The sequence below is a fragment of the Aythya ferina genome, assembly GCF_964211825.1.
Source record: "Aythya ferina genome assembly, chromosome: 2".
Taxonomy (NCBI): Eukaryota; Metazoa; Chordata; class Aves; order Anseriformes; family Anatidae; genus Aythya; species Aythya ferina.
In genome coordinates, this window is record NC_140297.1 from 144155188 (window position 1) to 144167486 (window position 12299).

The 12299-nt window shown below is 33.7% G+C and overlaps 1 protein-coding gene across 5 annotated transcripts in view; it reads right to left on the reverse strand.

Moving 5' to 3' along the window:
* The window catches only part of CSMD3 (CUB and Sushi multiple domains 3), a 684493-nt gene that overhangs the window by 49635 nt on the left and 622559 nt on the right, over positions 1-12299 (reverse strand). For all 5 annotated transcript variants that reach the window (XM_084509891.1, XM_084509890.1, XM_084509889.1 and 2 more), the window contains 4 exons: positions 10635-10820; positions 7757-7930; positions 6407-6589; positions 4342-4518 (listed from right to left, as the gene is read on the reverse strand). In XM_084509891.1, the coding sequence (XP_084366017.1) occupies positions 4342-4518; positions 6407-6589; positions 7757-7930; positions 10635-10820 (720 nt within the window). The remainder of the gene's footprint in view (positions 1-4341; positions 4519-6406; positions 6590-7756; positions 7931-10634; positions 10821-12299) is intronic.

Here is a 12299-nt window from a genome sequence, read left to right on the forward strand (position 1 = left end):
AATGTCCTTTGGGTAAACTTTGCACATTATAATATCATTATAATACCAAAACACACCTCCAGCCCGAAGCCTACCCGCCTCCAAGGTGCAGCCACCCCTCACTGAACATGCGCTCTGAATTTCTCTGAGCCTATACCTTTAAACAAAAGTGAGAAAATTTAGCACCAGTCCTAACAAAGGTATGTATGACTAGAGCCACTCAAGCTTCTACCTGTTTGATAAGAAATTATATAAATTAGCTTAAGGGAGACAGAATGTTAGGGAAGATATCATTGCGAAAGAAAGGTTATTATCTCAAAAGATACATTCTGACTTCTGGGATCAGCTGACAGGTTGATCCTCTCTTCCCCCCTCCACTCCCCCATCCCCACCCCCATCCACCCACTGGGACACCTTCGGGTAAGATTTGAACACTTAGTTATGCCAGGAATCTCTATATAATCACTTCATATCTTTTAACACATTTGTAACCAGGCTGTATTACTCAAACTTCTGGTATTTGCACGTGTTTTGCAGACAGTGAATTCATCACCAGCAATCCAAAGAACCTGTGTACCTGCTGGTTTAATAAATTGCACTACTCATTAAATCTGTCTGTGATAGTTCTCACTGAATGTGACTGAACTGTTTAAGTGTGGCTGCGGTAGTTCATGGAATGTGGTGATTTTAAGGGCGTATTACATTATTTGTGAATCTGTAATCATGCTAGTTCAGTACCTTGGATGTGATCAGATTTATAATGGCTAGTTGGGCATCACTCCCAATTACCTTAACATTTAACGCAACAGAAGGTGACCTGATTTTACTGAGATACCGTATTTACTCATAAACATAGGATGAGAACTTTTATGAAAAGAAACATAGCACCTACTTAGCAGGCTCAGTGGTAGTTTTAAAGGTTCACAGATTCATAGCCTGAGAAGGTGCAGGCCTCTGCTGTGCTGCATGTCCAGCATGGCCTTCAGGCTGTGTTGTGCTGCACAGATCTCTTGTCCATGGAGGCCAAGCCAGCTCCTTGTAACAGAGCAGCTGGAGGCAGCTCCCACTCAATACCAGTGATTACACCAGGAGCATGTCCTTGCTTTTATCTAGCAGTACAGCAAGAAGTTGTTATGAGAACATCATTTCTCTTTGACTATAGAAATGATAAATAGATTTGTTTCCTTGTAATAAAATGCTGTAAGAGCTTGAATGACCAAAAAGAGAAAGTCCCTGCTATTGATGAGGTTTGCCTGTAATGCTGCACAGGGGTTGGAGTCCTGTTCAATATTATACCCCTGGGGGGCTCCCAGCATCTAAAGGGGCCCTAAAAGTTATCTATGCTATTCTCTCCTTGCAATGTTAGCTCTGATAAATAGTTTTTCAGTGATACCTAACAGAGCCCAACTGACTTTCTTACTGGGATGATAACAAACAAGTACTCCTAGGTGCCAAACAATTGTGAACCTTGGCAGGTAGAAAATAGTAGCATATATGCAGGGGGGTGGGGTGGGATGGTGGGGGTAAGGGAGTACTCATGCCCAAAACCAAAACTTCTGAATAATCAAGATGAAGCCTCTTACTGGATAATTGCAATGAGTATTGTCTGGCTATAAATTTTGATAACATCTGGCCTAAACAAAAGTGGTACATCCCAAATCTCCCTAGTAATAGAGGGGACATGAGAGATGACATCCCCTCTGGGAAAGACATGATACAGAAATACCAGTTAGGAGTCTGATACATTTTATGAACCTGCTTAGAGTGGTTTTGGAAGGGGGGGGGGGAGTAGGGGGCTGGAAAAAAAAAGTGTAGATCCTGGCTGGATAAAGGATCTTAGAAGTGGGGAAGTTCTTTGAAATGGGGGAGATGTAAGGAGATGAATGTCAGGTGATGGCCCTAGATCATGGTTGGTTACACTTGAGTTTAAGTACGAGCAGTTACACAGCATGAACCAACATAACTTTAAACCCATCCTTCCCAGGCCAACAGAGCCTTACTGGCTTCCAGATCCACTGTTTGCTGCTGTTTACTTTGTCTCACTCATGACAGCCACTTTTTTTTTTTTTTTTTTTTTTCTCACTGTGTGACAGCCACACAGTTTAAGCTGTTCCAAAATGGTTCCACGAGGTTATTTAACTTCAACAAAATATAAGGAACTTTTGGGAAATATGGTCATAGTAAAAAATGCACAGCATGGTGGGAACAGCTAGGATAAAAAAAAAGGAAATAACTGTCCTGTCAACAAAGTCTGTTGTCATTGCTATTTCTACTGTTTTTAACACAGTTTGAAACTATTATGACTAAATTGTTCCCTTACAATCTTCTTCACGCCTATTTTATACACCTGGAGATAAAACTGACAGGACACAGAGTTGATTGTTATTTCACAACCTATTAATTAGCCATTTAGTAAACATTGTCCATTAACTCTTATTTCTTATCTGTTAGAAGTTTAAAATTGAGCTATTGCCACTGGAACATCTTGCTCAGAGAAGCTGTGCCAGGTTGGATGGGGCTTTGAGTAACCCAGTCTAGTGGAAGGTGTCACTGCCAATGGCAGGGGGTTTAGAACTAGATGATCTTTAAGATCCCTTCCAACCCTAACCAGTTTATGATTCCATGATTCCTTCCGTAATTTTATTTTCATGATAAGAACATAGCAAATAAGTACAATGAAGTTTAATATATTTTTGCATGTTCAGAATCTGTAGAATTAAAGACCTCTATAAAGGGACAAGGACTGAACAAAGTTCTGAGAAAACTGCTGTAGCTGATCCCACCCCAGTTTTGATTGGACTAGATAATTTCCAGAGGTGACTGCCATCCTCACCCATCCTGTTATTCTGTAAAATGCCTCTCCATTTCTCTGTATTTTAGAGCTTGTGCTAGTAGCAGTATCCACTTAGATACAAGTTGTAGCACCTAGTAGTGCTATCACATCCCTTTAGGAACTAGTTAATAGTCAGCAATGATGAAAAAGTCAGAAATGAGAGAGGTTGAGATTCTCAGAGGTTGTACCTTTTTTGGTAAGATTTTCAATCAATCATTCTTTTCAGATTCGTGCTATTCTAGGGGATACACAATATGATGAAACTAAAGATCCTAAAAAGCATCAGTACTTATAAAATTATTAGGGAATATATGTTTTAGATGTGCAATTATAACAAAGAGAGAACTGTGTATTAAAAATGTCAATAGATCTATTGCCTAACGGTTTAAATAATGTTTAGGTATTAATTAAAATACTTTATTTCTATTGCATATTATCTTTATGATGTTTCTGTTTTATTAGATATATTCTCTCTTACATCTAGACATCTTTCTCACAACCTAGACATCTTTCTATTTTTAAGCAAAAATTTCAAATTTCTACCTGCATTTTTTTTTTTTTGAGAAGACTGAGCTCTAGCATGTATTTCAGCTAAGTGTCTAAATGTTCACTCTAAAATACAAGAGAAATATAGATATGGATAAAATCACAAAATGCCTTTAACTTTGGTACAATGAATCCAATTTTTGTTATAATTTGGAAAAAAAAAATAATAATATCCACTGGACTCTCTCATAGGTTTGCAGACTGCAAAAGCAGCTGTTCTCATGATCTCCAATTATGATGGATTTAAAGACAATACAAGATAATACAAGCTTTCTTTAGTTTTTGGCCTCTATTTGGGTTACAGTAAGTGTGTAAAGTAGCAAATTCTTCTCCATGCTTTTAAAAATTGAACTAGAACATATAATAAAGACTTGGAAATAAACTGCTTAGAAATGATGCTATGAATGTGAGAGAACCTGAAACTGCTTCTGTTAGCTGACTAAACAAAAAAAATATAATGTTAGTGAAAAGGCCAAAGAGGTGTTATCTGAGAGCTGGACAAGTTTTATCTGAGTTTTGACCTTGGAGTCATTACAAAAATATTTCTCAAGAATTTATTTCAAGGTTTTTTCTTGTCTTCCCCCTGGGTAACAAGAATATTATACCAGTAAGTTTCCATGATGAAGAATAGTAATTAAATGAATAATGTCTAAAGACGACATACGATAAATTATAAACAAGGTTAAAAATATATGCTAGCAATGAAATAAAGTAGGTAGATCATATAACCATACAACTACTTTAAGCTGTATCGGTAAAATATTATAACAGCGATATGGTAATGTATTTTACTATACTTTGTCTTTCAATAAACACATCCATCTTTCTACAGCACTATATTTTTAAAGTATTCCATATACAAAATTATTTATGAAGTAGTGGGAAAAAAAAGCTGAAGACTTTATAAATCCTTTATATTGTACTTTATTGTCTTGCAATAAAGAGAAAGAGAAAAACAAGACTATCCATTAGACATGTCTTACTTGTACAGTTTGGCAAGGATCCAGACCATGTTCCATTGGCAGTGCATTGTCTTACAGATGATCCAGAAAGTATGTATCCTTCCATGCATGAATAAATTACTGAATTAGAGAATGTAGTTCCATCAATACGAAATACTTTTCCATTAGCAGTTGTGCCTGGATTACCACATTGTACAGCTGTAAAGTAAAATGTTAAATATGTTCAAAATTTAGTTTGTTAAGATAATTTATGAAATAGTACTGTCAAAGGACAATCATGCTGCCAGCAGTGTTATGTTGCAGAAACCTGTGCTGTTGTGCTGAAAAATGTGAAAAATGTAGGTTTCACCACCTACTGATAATGCATGTTGCACAATAGCTGTTTCCATGAAGTATTTGTTTTTATCCTTTCATATATAGGAAAACAAAGTCTAAGAATTTAATCAGAAAGAAAAAAAAAAAAAAAGGAAGAAAGGAAAAGGAAGGAAGGAAGGAAGGAAGGAAGGAAGGAAGGAAGGAAGGAAGGAAGGAAGGAAGGAAGGAAGGAAGGAAGGAAGGAAGGAAGGAAGGAAGGAAGGAAGGAAGGAAGAGGAAGAGAAGGAGAAAGAAAGAACAAAAGAATGAAAGAACAAAAGAACGAAAGAGAAAGGAAGAAAGGAAAAAAGAAAGAAAAAGCCAACAACCCTGCATTAAAGGAAAACTACTTTAGCTTCAAAGACAGACTCCCAACCAAGAAAATGCCTGACCTACAATTGTCATTGTAGACTTGACATCCTGGTATGTATGTGCTATGTATCAAAGTATCAAAGTCCTTTCTAATTCAAAGCACCAGATGGAGTCAAACTATTCTTTCATAGACAGGTTTAAACTTGGTATTTCCCAGTTCTTCAGTGCTCAGCTTTGGAAATGGAATTCATCTTTCTTAAGTAATCACATATATACATCTAACCTATATGACTTAAACTAGAACAGTAGTTCTGTTTTTATATATATAACCAGAAAAGTTGTTTCCAGAGATTTAGGGGTAAAAAAGTAATACAGAAAGTATCTTAAAATGTAAGACAACAATTGTTCATTACTTTATATAATAGGTAAGATCAAAATAGAAAAGCAGAAAGTTCAGTTTGGTTAGGCATATTCCTTCAAAGACCAACACACCAATATATATAGATATTTACTTTGCATCAGGGTGACAATTGTTCAGTAGGAATCGTTCATATTACAAAAGCAGCTTATGAAATAAATTTTTAAAACAAGATGACTCTTCTGAACAAATAATACACAGAGTTAAAGTGGATAATAAAAGCACAGGTTCTCAAAGTATTTCCTGATATTCAGGAAGCTTTTCTTTTAAGAAAAGTCTGTTGGGAATTATTTTCTATATTTGAATCGAGATGAATAAATAATAAATGATTCTCCATAAATATCCTGTTAGAGCTCTTTTATGAAAATACATATAGCTTGAAAATTCTAAAATTATTTGCTCCAAATTAACTTGCTTTCATTTTCTATTGAAAAATAACAATGTCAATAGTTAACAAAATTAAGTGTGTTTAAAAAATGTTAACACTTCCTTTTGCCAATCATTTACTACTTAGATGTATCTAATGAAATCTTGACATTGTCATTTCACTAAAACAGCTTTTTTCTCTGAAATTCAAATGTACAAAGGTTGTAATTAAACACCAGATGATAGTGAGATTTTTGGGAAAAATCTTTCAGTAAAAATTGAGTTCTAGGGGCCTTATCTACCACTCTTTTCTGTTTATTTTTTTCTACTAGATAACACGTAGAGTTGATGGTGGCTCAGAAAGAAGGAACAACAGTCCAGTATACTTTTTTGTTGTTGTTTTTCCCTCAAAACTTTGAAAAAAATAAGCTGTTTCTTGCTTGGAACTAATTTGAAATTTTCCATTTAAGGCCAAGCCACTGATATATTGCAAAAACTTCAAAAAAATTATAACGGTCTGTACAAAAACAACTTTATATCATTCACATTACAAAACTGGCAATATAAAATTGTTTTTCAGATAAGCATGTTTAACAACATAGTTTGAAAAAAAAGAATATGTCTTCTGTGATTTACCTTTGCATTCAGGTTGTTTTCCTGTCCAACTTCCATTTGCCATACATGTCCTTTCCTCTGAGCCATGGAGGATATATCCAATATCACAGCTGAAATGTACTGTGCTTTTAATTTTAAAGTTGTTTTCTTCCCTAGACCCATGACCTGGGATACCTGGATCACCACAAGAACCAGCTGTATCACCTAGAATTTGAAATGTAAAGACTGGAATATGAAATATTATTTTGCTGATACTGAGCAATTATTTTTCAGATACTGAGCAATTCTTTGAACTCTTTGGAATTTAGTAATATTTTTTAACTGAGTCCTATTTTGTTATTAGTTTTTAAACATTTCTGTTATGTGTGCTGTAAATGTGCGTATTCTGAAGGTGTAACTAACATGAACTGTATATGTCTGAATACACAAAAGAGATGTAGATGAGAGAAAAAAAAAAAGTTTCATATTTACTAATACTATAAAAAACCCTGGCTTTTTTTTTTGTGTAAAACTAGTATAGAAACTACCACATTTGGTTATAATTTATTTTTCAACTTGTTTCAGCATAGACAAAACTGAGTACATTGACCAAGACAAAATATGTACATTGTTTTCTTTATATGTTCTGTCTCTGAAGATATCCAACTACTATCCAAGTACCAATTACATAGGTCAGAAAAAGATTAAAAAAAAAAATGATTCCTTTAAGCTATATACTGGAAACATATTGATGGCAAGAAAGACTCCCCCTCACCCAATATTTACTAACAATTAAAACAGATAACAGCCTCTATCACCTCTATCAGAATCTACATTTACATTAATTTTTACATTTACATTTATTATTAAATAATAAATGGAATTAAGGCAAAGCAGAACATTTTTTAGTGACTTAGATTTATGATTTTCAACTGATCACTGCTATTAAACTGAATCAAATTAACTTTGTGAAACAGAATATTCAGTAAAAGTGTTCAGTAAACATATATTGACTTAAGTGAGGGATAATATATTAAAAGGACTAGACAGTTTTCTCTCAAAACCAAGTACCCTATCCTGAAATTATGTGGAGCATATCGGGCTTTATTATAAAGAGGTATGTATCATATAATTAAAATATACCAGAAGTGTCTATCAGGTAAATAGTTTCTTTGGAAATTAAAACAAAACAAAAATCCAAAAACATAATCTTAAAGATATGATTTTCTTGTTAACAGAGTTTTCACTTTTGGGGAGTTTTACCTCTTTTTACTTCTATTGAGGTAGTATTTCAATTTTATATATGATTTTCTAGATTAAAAAATAGCCTTCTGAAAAAATGAAAATAAATTCAAAATAACTTTAGGACACACATTAATTTAAAAGTATTACCTGAGCAATGAGGAAGAGATCCACTCCAGTGTCCATTTAACTGACACGTACGAGATGACTGCCCTAACAGAGAACGTCTACCTGTGCAAGTATAATGAACAGTAGATCCAAATGTATATTTATCTCCAGACAGGACCGCGTTAGGAGGAACGCCAGGATGGCCACAGTCAATCACTACAATGCATAATTATTGGAGATAAAAAAAGGTTATTATCACTGATCAAACAGTTTGTGGTTATCATTTTCATAACTCCAGACAGAAGAAGTAGAACCTTGTGAAGAAGTAGACCTTTTTAGGGTTTGGTCAGAGGTGACCACATTATGTGATAAGAAACAAAAAGTATATTAAGGATCAAAAGCTGTGAAACAAATGTTTGTAGATGTCAAAAAGGTAGATATAGATATTGACATCCAAAGGCACTCATTCACTAAGTTGAGCCTTATGGCATGAACACACATACACGCAAAATTATGCATTTACCCTTCAAACAAATACAGGAAGACAATAAATGCCAAAGTCACTGCAGAAGTAGAGAATATGCAAATATGAATCTCTCATCCATTGGTCCCAAATCATTGGTCATGACATCTATTAGGCTTAGAAACAAGATAATGTTCTAATGTACCAATTCACAGGACTTTGGTTTACTTAAAATATTATACTGTGTGGATATTCTTGAACATATTTTTAACATTTTATTGTTTTTAACTGTTCCTACATACTATCTATTGATTTTAATTGCACAGAGATTGCACGGGATAAGATCACAATTTTAGACACGACCATGGATAAACTCCCTATTAGTTTTTCTTTGTGTAAATTTTTATCAATAATTGTAAGTTATTTTCATATTGTGATTATTTTTTAGTAACCTTGCCATTTTTGTAATTTCCACTTACAGATTGCACACCACCATATCCAAAGTTAGGTTGTACACACCTAATTCTACTACCTTGCTTAAATGTCATGAAATATGTAAACATAGCATGTCTCTTGGAACTAAAATGAGAATATGCTACAGTAGGAAATGAAACAAAAATTCTGTAAGATATATTGTTGATATGTACCTTTCATTCACAGTACACCTCACATTTAAAGTATTTTTTCTAGCAACATGTGCATAAATATGCTAAATAGCATAAGCCCCTTAAAAACTTTAATTAAAAGAAAGAATTGAAAGAGCATATTGGTCCAGGTCTCCACCAAATTCTATTTCTTCCTGTATTTATGTTAGCTAGAAGAAGAGAACATGTTGTAGGATATCATGTTTCAAAGGAATTGTTATTTTACAGGTGAATGACTTTTCCTTTGTCACACTGCGTCTACTCTACTGGTATTTCAAAAGAAGGTAGATATTTGAGACTAGCTAAAGAGACATTGAAATCCATCTATGTCAAGATAACAATCCAACATAGGTCAAATGTTGGATTGTTAGTTTTCAGCTAGTTTTCAGCTTCTTTTCCATAGCTCTTACAGTGGAAAAAAATGTTCTGAATATTGAATGACTGCCTTGCATAAGTCCAGAAATTGAACCGATTTGCAAAATCTACCTGAAACTGATGGGGTCTTATAAAAATATACAGTAGCTGCATCAGAATAGATTTCAGTACACTTATGTTTATAAAATAACTTGGCTGGGTTACTATGCATTAACCCCTCTATCCAAATGACACAAATAAAGCTGAGGATGTCATTTCAAAATTCCATATGGAACTTTCACTGACAAAAGGCAACTTAAAAAAGAGTAAAATGTGCATTATTAAATTACTTTTGACAATTCTGAATGAAGACTAGGGGACAAAAACACAAAAGTAGAAAGAAAAAAATATCTTTGAACCTTTACTTCTAGGATTTCTTTCCCTTTGGAGCTATGTCACTACTAAGTAATATCTGTCTTTCTGAAACAGTAGTGGTATCTTAAAAATTAATGTTATTAACAGTTAGACTCTGTTGACTCTGTTATAAGTTTAACTGTGAATTGCTACTTATCAAACTACTTATCCTGTTAAATGAAAAATTCCACAACTAAATGTTTTAGCAGTAAAATAAAAATCACACATATATATATATTTAGAGTGAATAGCAAAACTGGAGAAATCTCAATTAATTAAAACTAACAGAAGTAAAATTGAGAATGTGTACCTACAACACCGTAAATGCCTGTCCATGATTCAGAAAAAATAAATGTCTATGAAATGTCTGTGGTTATAACTATATTTAACTGTTTCTAACATCACAGTTAGAAAGTTATGCATAACAAGACGGAACAAACGCAGCATCTATGCTTTTGCCTTCCTAGTGTTAAATTGCATATGACCACTGTTCAGGTACATCTGATAGTGTGGTAAGCTGAGGATATGATCCAGAAGATACTTTTGTTGCTCTACAGAGTCATACTTGCTTACTGTCTTCACAGATCTTGCTATTGTTCAAAGAGAAATCCAGGGGATATTATAGTAACATAACCCAACAGTTGGACACTGTTGCTTTTAAGTTTCAGTGTGATTATAGTTTTGTGGCCAATGGGGGAAATATATTGGTAAACTCAATAGATATGTTTTTACCTTCTGTCCTTGTTACTGATTATTGTGCTGAAGCATTCAGAGATTTTTGTAGTTCGGTTATTGAATTTCTCAAGGTTTCCACGTTATTTGCTGCATACAATAATAATATAACTCTGCTACTTCATCTGCCTTTGAGACCTTCTATCATTACCACACACAAAAATGTATATAAATATGATTATTCTAATTTCTGTCATAAGACTGATGTAGATGTTTTGTAAAATAATACCTATTTCAGTTCACATACTTAATAAAAGCAAATAAAAAAAAAGCAATAGAATAAAATAAACATAAAAACATGTTATCTACTTACTAATGCATTCAGGAAGAGGTTTGTCCCATTGGCCATTTGGCTGACAAATTAAAACTGAAGATCCAAATAAATAATATCCAGGATTACAGTCATAAAAGACCACTGTGCCATATGTGAAATTTCCATGTTCTATTTTACTCTCTCTTATGGAATTTGCAGGAATTCCAGGATCAGAACAATTCACCACTAAAAAAGGGAAAAAGCATAAACTGGAGACCTATACAAATGCAGTTTACTAAAATAGTTGGTACATGGCTTCCTATCCATCACATATGGAACTTCGAATGTTTTCAACATGTTACTACCTTGATTTTATTTATAATTATACTGACCTAGGAAGATGATATGAAACTAGTAGATACTTAACCCAAAGTAAATAAAAGGAAATATTTATTCACAGCATGCTGATGTTATAATAGTCTTTGCCACTAAAAGTGGCTGAATATATCATTACATTCAGTGTATACCCTCCCATTGACAAAGACTATTGCCAACACCTGGAAATTCGTTGGGCTAAATGGGACTAAATGTGCCTTTGGTCCAACCCTTACAACAATGCAAATTTATTTTCTTCCTGTATTAACATTTGGATAATTAACAATACAGAATGATTTTCGAGTCCTTAATTACTTTAGGTTTCATACATTTAAAAATAATAGAAGACTATTTTTATTTTTATTTTTATTTTTATTTTTATTTTTATTTTTATTTTTATTTTTATTTTTATTTTTATTTTGGCAACTTACAGGTTTCTGTTGAGACACTGCATATTACAGACACCAGTAATAATGTTCTACAAAAAATGGGTTCTTTTTATTTTTAAATCCTGTTTTAAAACTAATAGATTTGATGCTGTGTAAAATATCAAAAAAAAAAAAAAAATAGCCTAATCAGCTTATTTCCTGAGTCTCTGATCCCTACAAGTCAGTACCATATCAGACAGTTTTGCACATTGCTCCATTACTCTACAATTTCAGAACACCAGGGTGATTTATAGCAGTTAGACTGAAAATGATATTTATTAGGCACTTTTTTTTTTATTTTTTATAGTAACTTCTCAACAACAAATAGGTCTTTGGAACTTGTGTAAACTATTTGCTGTTATCACTTAAGGCAAAGTGATCAAAGGAAAGTGGAGAACATTACTGGAAGTACAATATAGGATACATTCCTATAAATACGTAAAATAACTTGGAATTATAGAGTCACAGAATGGTTAAATTTGGAAGGGACCTTAAAGATCATCTAGTCCAAAATCCCTGCTTTGGTCATGGACAGGTGGTTCAAAGCCCCATTAAATTCCACGTTGAACACTTCCAGGGATGGGGCATCCACAACTTCTCTGAGCAACCTGTTCCAGTGTTTCATCACCTTCATCATAAAAATGTCTTCCCTATGTACAATCTAAATCTATTCTCTTTCAGTTTAAAATTGTTACCCCTTGCCCTGCCCCTACGAGCCCTTGTAAAAATTTTCTCTCTTTTTTTTTTTTTTTTTTTTTTTAATATATATTGAAAGGCTGCAATCAGATCCCCATGGAGACTTCTCCTTTCCAGACAAAAAGACCCTAACTCTCTCAGCCTGTCTGCATAGGTACTCCAGCACTTTGATCAAATCTATGGCCTTCCTCTGGACCTGGAAAGACTATATCTTGTTCTGGGGTCA